This window comes from Thunnus maccoyii, chromosome 2 (assembly GCF_910596095.1).
Source record: "Thunnus maccoyii chromosome 2, fThuMac1.1, whole genome shotgun sequence".
In the NCBI taxonomy this organism is placed as follows: Eukaryota; Metazoa; Chordata; class Actinopteri; order Scombriformes; family Scombridae; genus Thunnus; species Thunnus maccoyii.
The window spans coordinates 35,772,054-35,794,925 of NC_056534.1; the positions used below are offsets into that span (position 1 = coordinate 35,772,054).

The 22,872-nt window shown below is 42.0% G+C and overlaps 1 protein-coding gene across 4 annotated transcripts in view; it reads right to left on the reverse strand.

Annotated features, from left to right (window-relative positions):
• The window catches only part of evi5l (ecotropic viral integration site 5 like), a 40,088-nt gene extending 17,378 nt beyond the window's left edge, over positions 1-22,710 (reverse strand). The window contains exons 1-4 of one of the 4 annotated variants that reach the window (XM_042427181.1): positions 22,291-22,710; positions 7,370-7,765; positions 3,012-3,201; positions 905-1,129 (exon numbers count right to left, since the gene is read on the reverse strand). In XM_042427181.1, coding sequence (XP_042283115.1) covers positions 905-1,129; positions 3,012-3,201; positions 7,370-7,611 — 657 coding nt within the window. In that variant the 5' untranslated portion in view covers positions 7,612-7,765; positions 22,291-22,710. Of the gene's footprint in view, positions 1-904; positions 1,130-3,011; positions 3,202-7,369; positions 7,900-14,057; positions 14,299-15,089; positions 15,154-22,290 lie in introns of those variants that run through there. The other 3 variants (XM_042427198.1, XM_042427207.1, XM_042427189.1) reach the window with 3 other exon arrangements.
• Positions 22,711-22,872: the final 162 nt, after the last annotated feature.

Below are 22,872 nucleotides of genomic sequence, written 5' to 3' on the forward strand. Positions count from 1 at the left end.
CCGGGGAGCTCCACTGATGTGTGGACAGCTAACAAGATTGTTACCATGATTTCCACATTGCCTTGTTTCATGAACAAACTTACACCGTGAAGGCAAAACTTAGCCTAGCAAGTGAAAAATATCGACATTCAAATCTTTCCAGTTCGCTGCATCTTTGTCTGAATGACTGCAGGAAGAAATATTTCTAGATGTCACTCTGATTCGATTGATTTTTTAAAATAAATGCTGCGTAGCACTTGTCTGTGGTGCTGAAACAAACAATTTAACACTTAAATCATTTCAGTCCATTATCAAGCAACAATGCTGGTTTGATTTGCTGCTGCTTCGTATTAAATCACTGTGAACTGAACATCTTGAATGTTGTTGTTCTGCAGTATGGAGACATAACTTTGGACTCTGGGAACTTTTAGCTCCACCACACTGGTCCTGCTGCTAGTATGAGGAGCATGATGATGTACATGATGTGTTGTTGAAGTTATCTGGTTAATTGAAATGCAGCACAGCCCAGAGCCACAGCAAGAAATGAGTGCTTAAAAGAAGGTCAGCTGATCACATAGCCTGTCTACAAAGAAGACAAGTCCCCCGGAGCTCACAGTACAAACCAATTTAAGAGTTATTTTAAGGTGAGTAATTTTCCCCCCACTGTACTGTTACACCAGATCTCAAGGTTCCCCCACATGTCCAATATCAGAGGAAAAGCAGCAGAAAAATGCTTGATTTGGCACAATATAAACTTTATCTGAGCCTCTAGCAGCAACCGAATGACCTACAGCTAAACATAGGTATATGTGTCAACAAAGACATTTATTCCAAAAGACAGAAGTCTCACCTTTTCATCAATGTTAAATAAACTGTAAGCAGTTCAGGCTTTGAGGTCGGGATACTGAAATGCTGCAGCGCTCACCTTCATGACGTTGAAGAGGACTTCCTGCCCCAGGCTGTCCTGACCTTTGAAGAACTCGTGCTCGGGGTAGGTGCGGGCGATGTCTCTGCGGATGAGCTTCTCGCAGGGGGAGGACATCTTCAGTAGCTCGGAGTACTGGTTCTTCACCGGCATGTCGGTAGCGTTACCCAGCAGCTGCCACACGATGGCCCGGAAATGATGAGGGATGCCCTTCCTTATCAACTCCTGGAGGGTAAAGAGGGTAAAGAGAGAGAGAGAGAGAGAGACATTAAAGAGGACTCATGATTAATACCTCGCTTCTTTATGTAGTGATGCAGTTTTAAGCATCTCTCAAAGAGCAAAGTGCAGGTAGATGAGAGATAAGGAATCAATTATGGAATGATGAATGTATATATATACACAGCCGTAATTAAAACCACTCAGTACATTATGATATATCTCTCTTCACAATAATTCCTCATCTAATGTTTTTTTATAAAAAGCCGATTATTAATGCCAAACTCTGTCTTTTCTTCTACGCCTGTTCAGTTTTCAGGCACTCAACATCATTTTTCTGTGTTTGTCTGCTCTCCCGTTTTGCCCTGACTCATTTTGCTGTCTCTTCTCTCATCCATCTTCTCTTCCCCTGGGTTTTGTCTCTTCGCCACAGAGGACACAGACAGAGGCAAAGAAAGACGGAGGAGAGAGACAGAGAAGGACAGAGATAGGCGTATTGGTGCAGTGCAATTTAAACGTGATGGTGTCATCGTATCAAACTATTGTGTTGACACGTGGAAGCAGATTCATGCCGATAGATCACCTAGAGGAGATCTGTCAGTTGTACTGTAGCGACTCGTTTATAGGTCACCGCTTTCTTTAGGTTCATGCGGTTCATTCTTCACCGACGTATTTCACTTGTAGGACAATGTAAGTTACCCCGTGTCTACACACGGCCCTCTTGCCTGTTTACCTCTGAGCAGGCAGAAGGACATATGCTGGAGCAGGAAAGCAGACGGAGGAGAGGAATGAGAGGAGAGCGGAGAGCTGTTCAGTGCGGGCTGGGAGAACAGAGTGCACCTTCTCCAATGACTGGGACAGATGGGATTGGTTATTATCCTGACTGATGGTGACGACTCAGTGTGACGCACCAAAAACACTCAGCGGTGTAGTAAACGTCATGGGACAACCCGGGTACTGGATGTGCCTCGAACTATAAATTTATAATATCAGTCATATCAATATAAATTATAAATATCAGGCAGCAGCTCACTAATGTTTTTCACCTCAGTGGTTTACTTCACTGCCTGCGGAGATCCTGTGATTCCTGTTCCCACCGGAGCAGAGGGAAACCCTGAAAACCCTCCGCATGTAAACAGGAATATTAGTGGAATATTCATCTTCATTAGAGATGTAAATAGCTTAGTAGAAATGTTGTCTTTTTTGGAATTAGGGCAAAAACTGAAATATTTGGTGTATGTAAACATAGTCAGTGTGATCTACACAACTGTCTGCACCAGCTCCGTGTCTCAGCTGCGTCTCAAGGGTGTAACGGCAGAGTGCTTATTTAAGCTTCAAGTCTATTTTCCTCTGTTTTGAACACGTAACTACAGTCACTGTGTTTTGGGCTCTGAGCGCATCCAACACGTAGGTGACCTACGCTCAACACTGCGCCTGAACGCCTCCGATGTGGAAACACGGACTGCTGCTCTGCTGATGTGCTGCTCACATTACGCTTGCTGTCAAGACACGGTGTCAGACAACAACACTGAGCTTGTTTCTGACACATACAGGCAAACAGCTAAAAAGGACACACACTTTGACTTTATGAAAAAAAAAAAAACAGAACAGTGACAAAGTCTGTGTGTGTGGATGTGGCAGAACAAGCAGCCCCTACATAAAGGTGCAATGAGCCAGGAGGATTTACAGCGCCTAATGTCTGTTTCATTCTGTGAAGCAATCTATTAACCCGCCAGGTGCAGAAATAACACGAGGAGGCTGATAATCTTCTTAATGATGCTGTCATTTTTAAATACTTTTTTTTTTTTCTTCTAAATTAACAAGGCGGTAAGCCATTCTTATGAAAATGCTACATGAAACAGCTTTAGTCAACTATCCCTCATCCACCCACCTTCAGGAGTTTGTCCTTCTTGCGTCGCCACTCTTCCCACTCGTTGACGATGCGGCCCCACAGGATCCAGGTATCCTCCTCCAGGTGCGACAGGTTCGACGAGGCCGAGGAGCTCGACACCAGCGAGGAGCCGCTGTTGCGCCGTGAGCCGCTCATCGAGCGCATGGATTTGGAATCGGCCTCCAGCAACCTGTGTTAACAGACAGTTTATGAGGATAGAAAGCTTAAATTCAGAATTATTATTTCTTGTACAAAATAGTACACATTGGAGAGTGACAGTGAAGCTAAGATGCAGACAGATTTGACATTGAAGCAGGCGGTGACATTGAGAGGATCAGTGCGGTTTGTGCACAACCTCGTAGAAGCACCAGAAGCCTCAGGGGTCACTCCTTTAAACTACAGAATCAGAGGCAGACCTATGAGGGTTACTGTATAACTGTGACATTTTTAAAATGATGAAAAAGAAAACAAACCCCTGTACACAAGTATGGACTGACTCTAGACAAATGAACATGTTTGGGGGGTCAGTTGGCCTTTAATTCGGTTACCAGCGAGTGAGACTGACTTTAGCTATCTATTATGCCTTTCATATGCCAAACTGCCAACCTACCTCAACTAAATCAAATAAAATATACTTCCTTTCTGTGAAGGAAAATTCAAGAATTAGATGTTGCTTAAATATTAAAAACAATAATATATACGAATATTGAGATTGGCCACATTTTATCCTGGTTCACTAGTCCCTTCATGTCATTTTTTTTAAATTTTAAAAGTGTTGGCTTTCAACACATAATCACAGAGTGATTCTTCTCACAATCAAAGTCCACAGAGTGTACTAGACTAGACTTTGGACGTCATATGTTGTATTTCTCAAAAAAATAATCAGGAGCTTTAATTTTTTTTTCCTTGTATCCCTCGGAGTTATTGGGGCTGCAAGATGACAGGAAGCAAACATGATGTGATTAAAAAGACCGCTTCTTACCCAGAGGGTGTCTGGTTTGGTCCCACTTGACCCCACATGTCTGATTCTTTTTAGTCACTCTGTACTCTTAATACAGTGTTTGGCTCTTTGCACTTCAAATATCTCAAGTGCTGCTGTTATTCTTTTAAAAGTGATTTACTCGTCCTACGGCTCTCTGTTGAGCCTAATCAAGTCAAATCAGAACTAAATGTGTTTCTTGTCAGGTGAACATGTTTAACAAATTTGTAATTACAGTTATTTGCCATGGAAAATCTGCTGCTCCGTGTTGCGTGGGATTAAATCTTACCTAACACAGGGATTAAAACTTACCCTTGAACAGAAAAGTCATTTTTAAAAACCTGACTGAAACCAGGTGATTCATTTTCAGACATCATCCCTGAGGAAACAGATCCTGTACTGATTCAATAATGAGCTGTCTGAAAGGACATACTGTAGCATCCAGGGTGCCGAGACCACCCTGTGGTGGTCTCCCGATGGACAGTGGAGCTATTGTGACCGCGCTGTTATCAGTGTCCCCTCATATGTTCTGATCATGTGACGGGGGCTAATCAGTTTAGTATGGGGGCCGGCAATAACCGGAAGACCTTCTTCAAGGATTAACATTGATTATAATATATTTGTTAGATTGTCTGGTTCACCATGTTGGACAGCAACAAGTCATGCTGGAAATTTCAAAAATGGTACATCTCAATTAACTTCAGTTTCTTACAACATCATGGTATCACAGTGATATGTGGTATATATTAAATACTGATATATATAAAACAATGAACTGTATTTGTTGGTGTCTTGCCCTCAGTTTCGATTCAATTTCTTAACTGCTCGGCCTGGTTTAGTGATTTTTGCCTTTACAGGAATGTATTTTTAAATGTCACCTATTCACTGTTTTCTAAAACACTAACCTAAATACCCATTTTTTTTGTTATCCAGTGTACTTCTTCCAAATATAGGGCATGCAGATTTGTGAATCTGGCTCAACTTGACATTGGCTTGTGGTCATTTTACACAAATCCCTTTTGCACTGGACTGCTGCATACACACCTTGTATCTTCACAATATAGGCCTAAGTTAGATTTAGGTTGGAGTATCGCTTTAACATCACTGATATTTCCTTGTGCTCTTGCTCTTGTGTAGCTTGTAAAGGACAGACTTCTGTCTTCAGCTTAGTATGCTTCTGGGTGTTTGGCAAGATCTTGTTTCATCAAGGTCGATACTATCAGAGGTGGCTATGTACAACATAATATTTGGCTTTTATTGAAGAGAATGTTCTCTGTATGCACACACTTTAATTTTACTGTGTGAAATGAGGAAGTTTCAGGAGAATGAACGACTATGTTTGTTTGCTGATAATCTGTACCACTGCTGTCATTTTAAAAATGGCCTCTAGACATCTTATTTTTTATCCCCTGTCATTAGGTTCTAATTATCTCCCATATTAGACTGTCTCATTAATTAGTTGCTGTTTTAAAACTACCTTGAACCCTCATTATTTTTCTGCACCTCAGCTTCTGCAGCTGAAATCAAGTTTAAGTAAGTTATACTTTTAATTTGACCTATTTGTCCATTCTGTCATCTATATTCTTGAGTTTGTTTTCTTGGTTGATCAAGAGATTTTACTTAAAACATCAACTATCCACAGTTTAGACTTTTTATTGTCCATTGTTGGTTCTTTGGTTAAATGATTAATTTATTTTGAAGACTGCTTACTCACCCTGTCTTACCGGATACACCTACACCGAGGTGACAAACTGATTAGTTTAGTCAAACCTGACCATTTTCTAAGAGTCTCCCCCCTTAATTGCTGTTGCTATGGTTTCCATTCTTAGCACATAATGCAATTCAAATTCTTAGTAATTTTTACAACAATTGGTCTGTGATTTTATACAGAAACGGACTAAAGGCAGGCTTCTCATTTCTAACAGACGACTGTCAAGTTTGCCAGCTGCAGTGACTGTAGCTAGCTAGCTAATTAAGCTAACATTAGCTGTGAGTTTGTTGAAAATGTCTCCTGCTGACTTTTTAATGGTTTCAGCTGACTTCTTTTAAAAATCAGGACCCTGCAAAACGGTCTTGAACATGAACTAAAGCTGAATGTCCTCGGCAAAAGAATCTGAGAAAATGAAGAAACAGCATTGTTCCTGTATTGTAGTTCAGAGCTAACTTAGTTAGTTTTTGAGCTAGTTAGTTGTAGCTACTTAGCTTTCATACTTGTTTGTATTTTCAACAGAAGTTTCGACTTGCTGAATGGCTTTTAGGATGAGGACTAACTGATGTATTTGTTAAAAGCTTATAAAGCTTATAGTTAGGGCCGACCAGGCTCGCCTTGGATCAGCCCTTAGTTATGCTGCTATAGGCCTAGACTGCTGGGGGACTTCCCATGATGCACTGAGCTCCTCTCTCCTCCTCTCCATCTGTATGCATTCATGTAACATCAATGCATGTCACTAACTTTGCTTCTTCCCCGGAGTTTTTTGTGCTTTCTCGTCTCACAGGAAAACCTGAGTCCCGGGCCGAACCTTCACGGTCCTTCACAGTCCTGATGGCATCCTTCCCTGGCTGTTGCTGCTTGTGCTTGTTGTTGTTGTTGTTGTTGTGATTTTTTTCTTCTGTCCCCCCTCCCCCTTTCCCTCTCTCTTTCTCTCTCTCAACCCAACCGGTCAAAGCAGATGGCCGCCCACCAAGAGCCGGGGTCTGCTTGAGGTTTCTACCCGTTAAAGGGGAGTTTTTCCTTACCGCTGTCGCCAAGTGCTTGCTCATGGGGGAATTGTTGGGTCTCTGTATATTAAAGAGTACGGTCTTGACCTGCTCTATGTGAAAAGTGCCTTGAGATGACTTCTGTTGTGATATGGCGCTATATAAATAAAAATTGATTGATTGATTGATTGATTAAATGTAATGTTTGGTAATGCTGGCTGTGGTTGCTGCAGAGTAAACGTTCCCATATTGTAACCTCTAACTTGAAAAACTAATGCAGTGAGTTAATGGTGTGCTCCACTTTGAAAGTGACAGTTACTGTATGTTATGTAGGTACCTAGTTAGCCAGACATGCTGACAATTCTATATTAGGTATCTTACATATAGTTTTCCTTACACTTTTTTGTTTTTGGGAGGGTAAAAGAAAAAAAAAGAACTTGGAAAAATCCAAAGCTTGACAGGTCTGCCATGCCTAACTTACGCTGCAAAGCTACAAATGGATACTGCTGTTCGAGGGAGGCGTTTAGCAGTAAATTATCAGGAAGTCTACATTACCCATTGCTTCAGTATTAACTAGTTGAACCTGCTACTGAACGACTGTAATAACTGTTTTCACTCCATACACACATAAATTTCACTCCACTCTATATTTAAACACAATAAGAACGGCTCCTGATCTCACCTGTTCTGCTCCTCCAGTTTGGCCAGCAGCTCCAGTTCATCAGGACTCAGGTTCTCGGAGTCTGCCGGGGAAGCCGCTGGTGCTGACAGCACTGCATCATGGGAAGATGAGTCCGGGCTGAGCACTGGGCTGCCCGTCGACGGGGGGTCTGGGTCCATGCCGGAAGGGGAAGAAGGGTACTCTAGCTGAGGGGGAGCCCCACCAGAGCCCTCTCTCTCTGGGCTGCCGCTGGGTATAGACATGGCGGCGGTGATGGAGTGGGATGGGTGAAGCAGTGTGGGTGTGATAAGAGGCTCTCACAGTCTCACTGTTGGTCTCCCTCCTCAGTGTGCTTGGCTGTCACCTGACTGGCCACCCGGCTGGCCGCGGAGCCAATATGATCAGAGGTCTTCAAACCTGTCATGATACAGAAGACAGATAATTAAAGAAAATGAAACTGAGCTGCAGATAACCTGTCATCACCAAAACTGATGTTACAAATATGTCCTTAAATTGCACAATGTCTCCTTCCTTGTTAAAGGATGGGTTCATAATTTTTCAAGACTGTCTTAAAAAAAAAAACAATCAGGTGCCCATATGTACACTGAAAGAGAAAAAAAACGTCTATCACAATATTCTAGAGCACAAGGTAACGTCATTGAATGTCTCCTTTTGTCCAACCAACAGTCCAAAACCCCAAAATATTAAATTTACTATGATGTAAGACCAAGAAAAGAAAAGAAGTCTCACATTTGGAACCATCAAATGTTTGGCATTTTTGCTTGGGAAATGAATTACACATTAACCGCTTGTCAAAATACTACTGACTAACCATTAGAAACATCTCCAAGTATAATGCTAAACAATTAAACAGCAACACAAACTACAGCCTCCAAAGTGACCACACAGTTGAAACAACACTTCTCCAAAAATAGTTTTAACAAAAACTTGACATTATAACCTTCAAGAAGGTGGGATTTATTTCAGGGATGTTGTTTAGCAATAACTAGATATACCTAATAAACTGCCGACTGAGTGTCAAGAAAATCAAACAAATGAAGAAATGAAGGAGACTTCATGGTCATGCAAATTCTTTGCACTTCTATTTTGAGCACTTATCTAAATTAGCAGGAGCAAAAGATGTGACATGTCATGTTTGGCTAAATGGAAAGGACACAAGTAAGCTCAAGTCATATTGGTCTGATCCACATTGAGATGCCAATAATGCCCCTCCACATCCTGGCTCAAGTAACTGCTGTGACGGAGCAGATCTTAGTCACTGTAATGACATCATCCTGACTGAGAGCATCATGGCCAATCACTGCAAACAGACTCTGCTATCAGAGAGCTGTTTTCCTTCACACTAAGACAGACAGTTGCACAGGAACATCTCACAACAAACCATGCTACTGATGTAAATAAACTGTTCTGATCTATAAATTTGATTTGTACAGAGATACCCATCACAAGAGTGAGAGAGCCTACCTGTCAGCAGTATCACTATCACACTGAGTGGTTATCACTAATGACCTGATACCCTGTTGCTCAATTAATATCAGACTGTACAGCTTTCAAAAGGACTGAGCCATGGTCACACCTCCTGAGACATTAACAAGCACTCAGAGATGAGTATAAACAGCTGGAGAATTTATTAAAACCTGCCTGGTTAAGAAAATCTGATGAATAATTGAGTGAATTCAGAGAAATAAGGCAGTTGTGCTACAGAGCTTCTAAAGAGCTGAAACTAGAAGCTTTTAATTGTCCTTCTGATGGAAACCCAGGCCTGATCTCACACCAACAAAAAAGCTTTTTCAGCCACTGGAAAATTGATGCAACTGTACTGTTTGGGCCGCAGGCATTGTGAATATATTCTTGTTAGATACAAAAATACAAAAATAAAGTTGTATGTGTGTTTGTATGTTCCAAACTTGCTTGGTTAATTCCAGTTATCAAGGGCGTACAAGGGACAAGCATTTGTGTTAGACTGCACATCCAGATCCTGCGCTTTGCTTTTCCTCATCATATCCATCATTAGAATACATCTATAAAGATTGACAGATGAATATGAAGGGACAGATTTTGCAGATGCCACAGGAAAACAAACATCCCAGATCTTGGCTGCGTATGGCAGCTATTAGAGCTTCTTTACAGAGAAAGACATAAAGATGAAGACTTACACTCACATACTATATACACAAGCAAACTCTGCTTGTTTCTCTCTCTGTGCTGCAGCTAGCAATCAGAGAGGCGAACGAGGAGGAGCTGACACTGGTCAGTGGACAAAATGAGCCAGAGGCCAAGCCGCTGCTTCGTTATGGGGAACAAAATGTGGAGCTACAGTCCACAATCCCCTGGCTCCTCCTCTGCGTTATGGATGCAGCTCTTTTACTGGAGCAGCCCTGTGGAAATGACTTCTGTACACACACACACACACACCTAGTGTAGCTGACAATGAGCTGATAATAACCCAGGACAAATGTGGAAATTCCTCAAATGTAGGGGCTATGTACATACAGAAGAGAGAAATACACACATACACACACACCAGACAGTAGTGTAGTCATAGTCAGCACACTCATCATATCAAACTGTCCTTGTATTATAAACTTCAAACACAACGCAGTGAAGAATTGATTTCGGCAGTGTATCAAGTGAAGGGAAACATACAATAGCCTGTATGATAGTTTTTGAAGCAAAAAAACAGCCTGTGGGAGAGGAGATGAGCATAATAACAGTCTAAACAGGGAAAACACTACATGGGAAAGAGACAAGGACCACATTCATGCACAGCAAGCAGCCCAATCAAAAGAGCCATTAACAAGCCAATGAAACCATTGGCATTTGTAAAAAAAAAAAAAAAAAAAGACTCAGTCCAAAGACTGATTTGAATAAACGTCCTCTCTTAAAACAAACCAGTTCTACCTAAAATAAGCTAATAATGATAGAATAGACTTTCCAAGACACTGTAGTGATCTACTCAACTTAATCTGATAAACAAGGGAGGAACCATGCTTTGTCACCCCCCCCCCCAATTGTACACTTGGTTGTGCTCATAGTGAGCTGGTGTCTGATTTTGTTGCTGCTATTAATGTTCACTAAAGAAGCTCAGAATCAGCTCTCCAAAGTTCTAATCCACCCCCATAATCTGACGGGATTAAGATCGGAGTATTGGAGTCCATGTAACTACAGTCATTGATTCATTGGTGAAAAGATGCAGTTATTTCAACACTACTATGTATATTTCAGGAGACCGACAGGGATACAGAGACAGAACCAGGCAGAGAGAGCAGGTTTAGATCAGTGCATGGAGGAGCTTGGTACCTGCCCACACCAGCCCAGTACCCACTTCATTGAGACAAAAAAGACACTCAAATTTCAGGACAGTTGGTTTACACAGTACAAATGGCTTCATTACAGTCCCTCGTTGAAGGGTGGTGTGTTTGTACTGTGCCAGATATTGTGATGATCAGAAATCCTCTTTAGCCAGTAAGGCTGATGGAGCTTTATTAAAAACAGGAATAGCAACTGGAAAAAAGCACTCCAAAAGGTTCTCTCAACATGAAGACCGTGATTATCATTCAGCAGTGATAACAACACATTTGCACTGCAAACAGCCTGTCAGTTCTCAACTTTTCCTCTCAGTTACAAAAGCAGCAACATGTGGCCAGAAATAATCTATTAAAGACTGTGTGTGTGTGTGTGTGTGTGTGTGTGTGTGTGTGTGTGTGTGTGTGTGTGTGTGTGTGTGTGTGTGTGTCTCAGTGATGTGCTTGGCAAGGCAGGGCAAATGTTTTAAGGGGGCATGACAACAAAGAGGGCAATTTCCACCAGTTGATTAACTACAAGGCAGAGGGTGATGATGAACTTATGAGCTGGTTTCAGCGGCACAGTAATTTCACCAGCTACACAATTCAAAACGAGGCCCTTAAAATCTCTAGTAACACAATTGTACATGAAATTACAAAGGAGATCAAATCATTGCCACTGCTAATTCAGTATTCCCTTATAATTGATGGGACACAGGACACAGCAGAAGTTGGGCAAGAGTCCCTCTCTCTGTGCTTTGTTGACAGAAACATAGCTAGTGTCGCTAAAGATGTTGTAATTCGCCTCAATCTCCCACTATCACAACTACAAGGTCAAATGTACGATGGGGCAGCCGATATGTCTGGTAGGAGGCGAGGTGTGCAATCTCATCTCAAGAAAGAGCAGCCTCTTGCAACGGATACCCAAGCCACCTGTGTATCCTCCCCCTGTTATGAGAGGCAATGCAGTTAGTGCATGAGTCGAGCCTTTTATTCAATCAGTCCAGGAAGTTCAAGGCCATCTTCACCACTACAGGGAAGTCAGATCACACATCTCCGCAAACGTCTCTAAAGCCTCTCTGCCCCTCCAGGTAGACATCGCCAGCCATGCGTTCTGTCCTCACTCAATATGAATGTGTGCTCACAGCCACAGAGGAAATGTCTTAATCCACCACGATGGAAATGTCTGCAAAAGCAAGTGGCCATCATGGCAGCTTTTTGAGGGGAAATACCATTCTCGGCATCATTCTGGCAGAAGATGTAATGGCTGTGTTGGAGGAGCTTAACATTTCTCTGCAGCAGAGATGCCAAACGACATCAGTGATGCTGGCTGCTGTAGAGCATGTGACAAGAGGCATCCAGGCTAAAAGATCTGAAGAGCACTTTGACCGGCTGCGCTCCAGAGCATCTCAGGTTGTAACATCTCTAAATCTGCAGCCCATCACAATGCCTCATGTACCGATGCCTCTGAAGTGCTTCACTGGTCCAGCCACATCACATCGTCATTCTACTGCCCAAGAGTACTACAAAATGCAGTACTGAGCATTTCAGCCAGGACAGGCTTCAAAGGCTGCAAAAATTAGAGGACGTACTCATCTCTGGGAAGATTGATGTAGTCATAGATGAATACCCAGAGATGAATGCACATGCCTTTAGATGTGCAGATGAAAATGTTCCAGGCCAACTATGTGTACAACTTCCTTAGAGGTAGCAGACGTTTTCTGAGAAATGATGCCAGAGGTGCGACGTCTTTTCAAGCAAGTTGAGGTCGTTTTGAGGCTGCTGATGGTTGTTCCTGCCTCCTCAGCGGAGGCCGAGCAAAGTTTCAGTGTCCTGAGACATCTGAAGACATGGCTGAGAACAACAATGATGCAGACCTGGCTAAACAACATTGCCATTTGCCATGTGCATCAAAAGAAATGGGATGTGGTGGACAGGAAACAAACCTGTCAGAGCCTAGTTGAGCTAAACGATGAACGCCTTCACGTTTTTGGGTCATTTATTTAGATGATACTTTTCCATCTCAGCTCCCTGCTGCATTGTCTGTAGCTGTAGCACCTTTATACATACCATCCAACACTGTACACACCACTGACACTGATGCTAATGCCCCATAAGTGTATAAATAAGCACCAAACCTGCGAATGGACCCTATTGTATTTGGAGATTCCTATTATTATATTTTTTCTTCTGTTGCCTTTTGCAAATGAGGCAAAATTGCCCAAACCGCCCAGTCGAAGTTTACAAAACTTTGCAGTATGGCAGTACTTTTGTCAGACCAGACAATAATAAAAAATTACACTGACTGGTTGACAGGGGGTGCTACAATGATCAATTGAAAACCCAAACTTTGAACAGCCATATCTCATGCCCTGATTGATCTACAGTCATGTCTACAGTCATTTGCAAACAAATGCCTCTCTTCACAAGGCACAAATTGTTGCCATTTTGTTTGGCCCCCATTAATTGCTGCTTGCAGCAATATTATATATTTATGTTCTATTGGGTTGATAACAGATGTCAGAGGACCTCATGTATGTTTAATTCTCTATGATCAAGTCAATGATTTCATTCACAACAAGAATTACCAATGCAAATGGACAGACTTTGCTTTTACTTCTGTAGTTGTAATTAAAATCAAGATTTTACGTTTAATTCTTTGTACAAGTCTATGATTTAATTCACGTTACACTTCATTCACGTTAGTATTCAGTGTAAATGCACATACCTTTATTTTGAGAGACATCAACAAAATACAAATTAACTTGGACTTACTTAAAAGTCCATAGCACATCTTTTCTGTTGTCATTTGTTCAAGTACAGCATTAGTTATCATTTTAATCACAATATTTACATAAACATGCTTTTGGGTATGTCATTTTTGCAAATGCAAAATGCAAATTTTCCTATATAAATATCATGGGCGGGGGTGGCCTGGGTGACGACCTAATAAACAACTACATTGTTATTACAGATAGACTGTAGCACTAGCTAACAGCCGGTCAGCTGTGTGACTGTATATCTGCACCGTGAAGTTCTTCGGGGCACACAAAGACCGTAAACACACCTGTCACCTGCCCAGCACGGTGCTGTTAAACCAGAGACACCACAGTGACACCTTATTTTTAGCACAGTCTATGGGCTACACATGGCACAGCACAGCTATGCTAATGATGCTAGCCATGCTAACTAGCTGCTAGCCAATGTGCGGGTTGGTAAAAAGGTCACATCTCTTTGTGTCTGTGGGTTGGCATTCCTGTCAGTGTCGGAGCCTTTTAGGAAATTAACCTATAGACCCACATGTGTAACCGGTCAAAAATATTCTCTGCATTTAACCGATTAACAGTTTTATTAACTTTGTTTTATTTGTTAACTGATTAACGGTTAATGGTTGACATCCCTACCAGTGAGCAGACAGTAAAGTTGAATAAATCAGGGTCAGTCTGTGATGCTTTACACCAAAGACACAAGAGGGGGAATAATAATCTTATGTTATTTGTACTGGCTCTCCCTGGACAGAGTGCTCACTCACTGCTGCTTTATGACAAGAGTTTGAATTTCAGAGAAAATGCACAAATCTCTTCACCAGATTTTCATTTGGTCAGATCCTCTGAGCTTAAATTACCGTAGAGGGGAGTCTACTGCAGCTCCACACTGAGATTTAGGCTGAGAGAGTGATTTTTTTTTTTAACTCAGGTACCACAGTCATCTTCTTTGAGTGAGAATGATGTAATTGTCAGTAATGGTTCAATAGGACGGTGCAGAAGACTGTACAATTATTAAGTCATGTGAATTCTACCATCCCTGGCATTGCTTGCGAGAGCTTGAAATTTTGTCTCATCCTCACAATACTTCCACAAAAAAAAAAGAAGAACGCTTGTAAGTTCTGTGAGGCGTCATTTGAGTCCAGATGAAATAAAATATCACTCCCAACAAGTCTGAGCTCACCCTTTTCACCTTTACCTTATATCATATCATTAAAAATTAATAATGTAATAGCCTCTATCAAACTAACAGCTTTATTTATGGAGCTCGCTGAAGGTGGTGCTGGTGGTACTACTTGGCCTGGGAGAAAAAAAAAAACTACCGAGAGCTTCAATTTACAGCAAAATGTTTTCTAAGAACATCAACTTCCAGACTAGCTACCTTCACTATTGTTAACTGTGAGAGTTAACAACCACATTTATGCTCACAGCATTGCAGGTTTTGAACAACAACCACAAATTAATTACAAAATGGAACAAAGACACAGCAAACAAAAAAAACAACCACTACACTTTAGATACAATACCAGAAAAGACATTATGGACTTTTTAAGGTCATTAGAGTAAACAGATACTTGCTTAAAGGACAAGGCTGGTAATTTTCTATATTTTTCTTGTTGTCAACAAATCTCATGTGCAGAGCCAAACCGACAATAAATTCATCCTACTTACCACATCCAAAGCCTTTTATATGGTATTCCTTGGTGCCCTAGACATCTATGGTTGTCCAAACACTATTAAAAACACATCAGTGAGTCACACCGCTGCACTGGGTGACATGTTTCTTAGTCTCTGAAGGCTACGGTTACAGTAGTTTGTTTAAAAAACGGCTCCAGAGACGCTGCTGTGAATGTGCAGGAAAGCAGTTCCGTTTACAGAGCTTTGCTAGCTTGCTGTGCTACATATCACAACCTCTTGACTTTGTGCTACATTGTAAATTTGTCAAAGAACTTCAGTACAAAGTCAAGAGGTTGTGTTATGTAGCACAGCAAGCTAGTGAAGCTCTGTAAACAGGACTGCATTATGCATGCGCAGTGGCGTCTGCTGTACAAGTAACCTCTCTCCTGAAAGTTACAATCTTATCTCTGTTATTACTCTTTGGAGCCGTTTCTAAACAAACTACTATAACCGTAATCTTCAGTGCAGCAGTGTGGCTAACTGACGTGTCTTTAATAGTTTTTGGACAACAACGGAGGTCTATGGCAGAGGAATATGATATATCAGGCTTTGGATACACACACACAATACTTGTAAGTAGGATGAGTTCATTGTTGGTTTGGCTCTGCACATGAGATTTGCTGACAATAAGAACAATATAATAAACTGCCAGCCTTATCCTTTAGAGAGTCACATTTAGAAAAGCCACAAGTGCCTTGAAACCATCTTCTTGAGCATCAGCTCCTAAGTGCCTGCAGCACAAAAGAAGAGATGCTTCAGAGGTCTCAACAACACAGAAGGCTATTCAGCTGTGTCACTGCGGTCAGACCAAACTGTAAAAGGTGTGAGTCATGCAGGACTACAGCAGTGTGATACTAAAGTGGGAGGTTTTTTTTCCCCTCTCACCACACACACACACACTTACTTAATGGAAGGACATTGTGAAGGTCTCTGACAAAGCAAAACAAACCGGATTGGCTGTCGCTCCGTATATGACAGCAGGCTGAATATACAGGAGGCTATTTGTGTTTCTGAGAAAACTGTTTAGCATGTCTACTTGCATGTTGTAACCCATGCTTACATTCCACCTCAGGTTGCTGTATGTGCGTCACTGAGCCTGCCATGTGACAGACGTATACGCACAGTTTCGAGCGTGTATGTTTATGTCTCTCCTTGACCAATATCACCGAGCACAAGTATTGTATTGTCTGAACGGATCCTCTTCGAGCTCTCCCCGTCTACAGAAACAGGCAGCGCTATTGTTTCCCCTCCTCTGACCCCTATCCACACACACACACAAACACCACCTCCAGTCATCCAACATGAACCCACGTCCTCTTTGCCCCTCCATGTTTTGAACGTTGTAGCCGTGGTTTGCATGCAAAACTCAATGCCCAATGTGTCTGATTTACAAAATAGTTTTTCATTGGTTGTAGAGAAGCTTTTCAGGGTCCCCATCTGGGCTTGGTGACGTAAAGACTGAGCGAGCCTGGGGCGCTGCAAAAAAAAAAAAAAAAAAAAGAAGAAGAAAAAACGCAAATGCCCCCTTTGATCTCCTGCACAACACCCATGAAAAAAAAAACAGACACATCGATATTTTTTTTAGTGTGCCATGCTATCACAGAAATTCTGTTGATGTAAATCATTTCCCCAGAGGAACACAAACATGACCTGTGTCTTAGGAAAGAAAAACAGAAAAATCTGCTAATTTTCACTAGAATCCAAACCTCGCTGATGTGTGTCCCCCCCCCCCCCCCTCCTTTTGCTCCATCCCCCTCCCCTCTGCCTGTGCGTGCGTGTGTGTCTTGCCCTCAGGCCCCTCCAACCCTGACATCAAGGGCGACCCCTTCCCTTCGTTAATCCATGGCTGCTAACCTCGCTGTTGTTCCAACTCTTGATCTCATGTTTGGCCACTGACACGTGGACTGTTCATTTCCACGCTATTCATCTACTGTACCCACTGTCCTTGTGACTGCTGCCCTGCTCGACGTTGCTCAAAGTGTCCCTTTGTAAGGGAAGGATGTGTTTTTTTTTTTTTTGCTGAAAGCACTCTCCCTCACCGCTTGTGAAAGCCATAACTGGGATCAAAATGACTCGATTAGCTAAAACCGATACATGGAATTAGTCCTTGCTGCACTGATGCAGACATATTGACGAGTTAAACAGACACCACATGTTGTGCAAAAGGGCAATGATGTGTAAAGTAGATGCTAATCAATTTGTGTATGATGAAAGCTGGCTTTCTAATGACCTTACAGCATCTGCCTGAGTTAATCTGCAGTAAATCTGGCTACTGTGTGTGCTGATGGCAGAGTGGCTCATGTTCATACGTTTCCGTGTAACTATTAACCCCGAGAACATCGGCCTTCCAGCATCATCATTACAGCCCTCCTGTATCGACTGCACTGTACAAATGATTGAGATGTAATGACTAACTCTCTTACGCGTGTGCCATGCAGCAGATGTTTCTTGGGATTTGTCCAGTGTGAACTTACTGTGACATTAAGCCCCAATGAGGAGGAGACACATTTAGGAAAATTGAAGTGGCACAGACAATGAATGTTTTCCAGACTTTGTTCCCTAAATCTACTGACTATGTTCACTTTATATGACTAATGCTTTCCTGCTCTAAATTTAGTTAATATCCTTCTCCAGATGATTTGGTTCCCCTGAGTGCCACTGTGAGAGGAAATTGTCCAGAAATAGCCATACCCACAACCCATCAATTACTTTAAAGCACAGGCGACTATTTTACTCTTTTCTGAATGATCAGTGCATTAGTGCTTACACTGATCAGATGATTTAATATCTAATAACTAAAAAAAAAAAAATAATGACTGCAACATCCACTAATCACTCGCTAATGTCAGAACGGGATTACAGGAGCGTGTCATGGAGGATAAGTGACAGCTACACGGCACGTGGCCACTGCTTAATGAGATACTAAAGCAATGACTGACATCGGTTTTCCTCTTGCATTCATTATATTATCTTTTGATTTCACACTTTCCCAGCAGCGCCGTCTCAAACGCTGATCAGTAGCTGAGCTGCTGTTTAATCACCCGTTCTGATTACCAACATCTGTTGTTTGCCTTAAAATGGCGGTGAGAGGAAACAGTTAAACACCACGAATTCACAAACAACATCTTAAAAATTACATTCATTAGGTTTTCTTTTTTTTTTGAACACTTGTTTTCTTGTAATTCATAACTACCTAAAGCCTCCTGGGGAAATGAGAAAAATAATCAAATTTTCCAGGTAATAGGATGCTCTGGGCAGGTGTCGACTAAATCTATGCTGTAGGAGCTTAGATACATTTGAATATGAAAGATTTAAAACATGATTGAAAACATTCTTGCACCTGTAAAGACGACCTATCATGCAAAAAACCTCCTTTTTTATCTTATACTGGCTTTTTATGCAGCACCTCAGTTCAGCCTCTGTCTGAAACAGGCTGTTAAGCTCCTGTCTCTTTAAGGCCCGCCCCCTTGATGATCTGATTGGTTAGTTTCCAGAAGCTGCGTCTTGGCTGCTATGTAAACAAACTATAGTAGTCAGATTTTACTTCCTTTTTCTTGTTCCATACATACATCCATACATGTTTGAGCCTGAATCCAGTCCAAAATATGTGAGTGGACAACTTTAGCAACAAAGGTTACAGAACGGACGGCTGTTTGTGGGCGTGCGCAACAAGCCGCCGTCATCATGAGGAGGAAGTAGAGGTAACTTTGCAAATGAAGCATTCAGAGGAGGCTGAAGCTTTTGACTTTCAGGGAGCATTTTTACATGTTTTCGACCTTTGATCGTGTTTAACTTTAAGCAAAGAAAGCCAATTCCACAATAAAAAAAAAAAAGCACAGACACACTGATGGTGCATTAGCTCACACGTTACAGGTTAATCGTGCAAAACCGTCATCATCAACAGCCCAACGTGACAACATGAGTTTCGAAATGCCTCAGTCTCACATCAGTGTTGTTAATCATACTCCAACAGAGTTATCCTGCAGTAAATCATCCACTCACATGTATTTTAAACAATAACAATATCTTAACTATGCTGACAACACGGTCAGACCTTTTGTAAAGAAGAGCAGTGTGTTTGCACCTGTTTCAGAAATCATGGTGATTAAAAAAGGCATAAGCATGTAAGAATATGCTTATGAAATCTTTGTCCTATAGGAAACAATGTTGGGTGAGGAGACAAATCAAATTACTATTGAAACGTGATTGAATAGAAACAAATATTCAGATTAGAGCTCAAACTATTTCAAAATGGGTCCCGGCTGAGTTCCTCTTAAACATTTATAGTAGCACTATGTATATTTCTGCCTCATTATTTGAACATCATTTGCATATTGGTATAAATCCAATATGCAGCGGTCCAAAAACCGAGATGACAGGGCTACACAGTTGCGGTTACAAACCGGCAGCCTACAAGAACAATGAGGCAGAGAGTGAGAGAGCCGCTATGGAGTAGCTGCAGTCGTAGTGAGCTCGAACCGCAGCAGCCAGCTCATCAAGCTGCTCTCTGTTTTCATGTGTCAGCAGAGGAGATGAAGTGCAGCATCGTGCACAGGCTTGGCCAGCACCAAAACAGTCAACCAGCAAACCAGCCAGGAAGGACTTTAGAGCTTTAGAAGGACAATATTTTGTGCTAAAAATCAACCCTATTAAACCTTAAATTAAAGTTTAATAGTTTTACCACTGTGTTCCACCCTCTCAGATGTGAATATTTGTTTTTTTTCCCTTCTCTTTCTGATAGTAAATCTTTGGGTTTTTGGGCTGCTGGTTGGACAAAACACGTCGTCATGCTGAGAAAATGTGATGAGTATGCTTCTCTATTTTCTGACTATGATAGACAGAACAAACAATTAAATGATTAATTGAGAAAATACTTGGCAGATTAAATTTCATCCTTCAAAGACTGTGCCCTTATCAAACAGACAACCACCACTAAGGAAAACACAGACATTAACCTCATCTATATTAGATTCACACTTTGAGGAAAAGTTGCACCTCAGCCTGTAAAGCACTGGAACAGAAAGAGCATCCGAAAGTAACGATATAATAAGCCTGAATCTGTTTTTAAGATCGCTGCGATGTGCCTTGAAGCTGGAAAAAGAAGTTGCATACAAATAGACATTGAGTATATATATATAATAACAGTATTCCATGTGATGATGATAGTCTACACGACTGCAGTTTATTAAAAAGTCATAATGTTCCTCTTTGATTATTCATCTCGGGTTTTTTTTTTACTGGATTAAGCCACTGGTTGGATCGCTTTGTAGGCTTCTTGCTGATCTCAGGAACTAATTTACAATTTACTTAAAAGGCAAATCTAGTTTTAGGGGGAAACTCAATCAGTCCATCCTTGTATGACCTGGATGTGTGGTTCCTGTTCTGTTCTACAACCGAACACAGTGACAATAATAAACCTGGACAGCAGCCTGCAAACAAACTGCACAGCACAGGGAGAAGGCTGGGAGATGATATCCCTCCTCCTGTTGTCGCTGGAGGCTAAACACACAAGCATGCACACAATTTAAATGTACATGCACGCACACACACACACACACACACACACACACACACACACACAAAGTGTAAGCAAAATTCAGAGACTGTTTATCCTGACAACACTGTCCAGAGCTCTCTGACACAGATGAATAATGAGACAGCAGCTGCAGTTAGTGCAGAGCAAAAGGTTAGAGGTGTGCTCGTGTATCACAGATGTAGTATGCAATCTTCTGTGTGTGTGTGTGTGTGTGTGTGTGTATACATACGCGTGTCTGTCCATAGGATCAGATAGAAAAGAAGTTTCGAGATCGGTAGCACTTTAAAAAACAAGGTCACCAGGATGTGAGAATCAAGATACCGGTTTCCTTGACGGTGAATGTGTAAGATGCCTTGTGTGCGTAGTGAGAGGATTTCACAGATAAGCCTGAAAGTAATCTCCCTGTATGTCATACAAAGACTCGATGAAGCCATTACTCAGTCCTTAGTCATGGGGAGTTTCAGCCATCATTACAGTCAACAGAGTAAGATAATTCATTCCTTTAATAGCCTTTCACCCCTACCAAAAAAAAAATAAGATAAATGCCTGGGGTAGCTCTTCCATATTGTGACTAGTCAGCGGTATTCTTAATCCGTTAACGTCACAGCCCAAGAAGTATGTCAGTTCTCTACTTTTTTTTTTATTCCACTTGGAGGTAAAAATGATATGTGCTTGGCCTAGATTTAAAGTATTGAGTCATTTAACTCAGTGGTTTCCAGTCCTGCTGCTCTGGGTTTAGAATAGTGCTGTTTTTCTGTCTTCCAGGCTAGTAAAGCACATTTAAAAGGGATTTCTGGGACTAGATGCAATGAAAACAGCTGGATTCCAGGTCAGTAAAACATTGAAAACCACTGATTTAAATGACGTTATTTAGCCAAGGCGACTGGTGAATGGGCAAGTATAGAGGCTCAGTATCTTGCTCACAGTCTACGGTGTTGATCAAGGACAAAAATTGGACAAACACTCACAGGTGGACACAGTATAGCAGCCAGTCTGTCCTCCATCCACTGCTCTTTCAGATAAATGCACCTATGTATTAAAGATGAGAGCTACTCCTATCATCCTTTGTCCTGCAGCTTCATACTTGAAGAGGCTGTAGTGCTATTGACTGTTTGGACATGACAGCTCATTATCCCGGCTGCTGCTGCTGCTGCTGCTGCTGCTGCTGCTGCTTGAGGATGCCTGAACAACAGGCCTACATGCTCTGCAGTCGACTGGATCAACATCTGTGGCCAAAATGACACATCATCTCCTCTCTTTGCGGCACCAAATGTCCCCGGCTTCCTTACAGCAACGCGATTGTGTAACGACATGAAAAAAAATGAGGACGGGACGCCGAGGAAAGGATAATATGGACAACATGCTATAGGCTTTAGCAATAAATATGGTGTATAGGCTGATGAATGGGCCCGTGTTTCAGTTGGCAGGCTGTACAGTGGAATTTTACACCGAGATAAACGGAGCAGGCGGATGAAGCTGCTGTTTGTGGGGCTAATTGTGTTCTGCTATGTCGGCCTGTTTAGTTTTCACACTAAATTAATACAAACTAACAAGCTCGCGGGCCCGTCAATAGGCTCCTCGCGCTAACATTGATATTCAATAAAATAAAAAAAAAAATGCACGCCTCAAATAAACAAATAAAACCCTTTAAATGCTTACCTGGGTTGTTTTTCCATAATCGGAGCGGTGCGTTTATATCCGTCGCTCCCCACGCCACCCCGCCGTTAATGTCAACTGTAGCTCTGTTATCAGCCAATTAAAATCTTAACAGGCCGCCGAGGACAAACACAGAGAGCGTCCAGCGCAGTGCCATCCTGCCGCCGATCAACCGGAGGCAGCGCCGCGTCTCACAGCTGCTCGCTACAGCCTCGTGCGTGCGTGTGTGTGCGCGCGCGTGTGTATGTGTGTGTCTCTGTGTGAACTGAATTAGAGGAGAAAAATATTTTTGGAGAGATCCGCTAAAATAACCATGACAGCCGTGTGATGCAGCCTGCGGTTCAACGGGGACACGGTGTAAACGGCAGCATCAATCATTACAAGTAAATCGCCACAGAATGGCTGGCTATCCGTGTCTTCTCTTGAGCACGAGGTGGGGCGCACCAATCAGGTTGCAGGATGAGATGTGATTGGCGTGTCATCAACCAATAGGCTGTTGAGACTGCGGAATCTCTTTGGAGGGACAACAAAAAAGAGCCAATCGCTGTGGAGCTTTATTCTGCTGGAAGGCGGGACTCGCAGGTG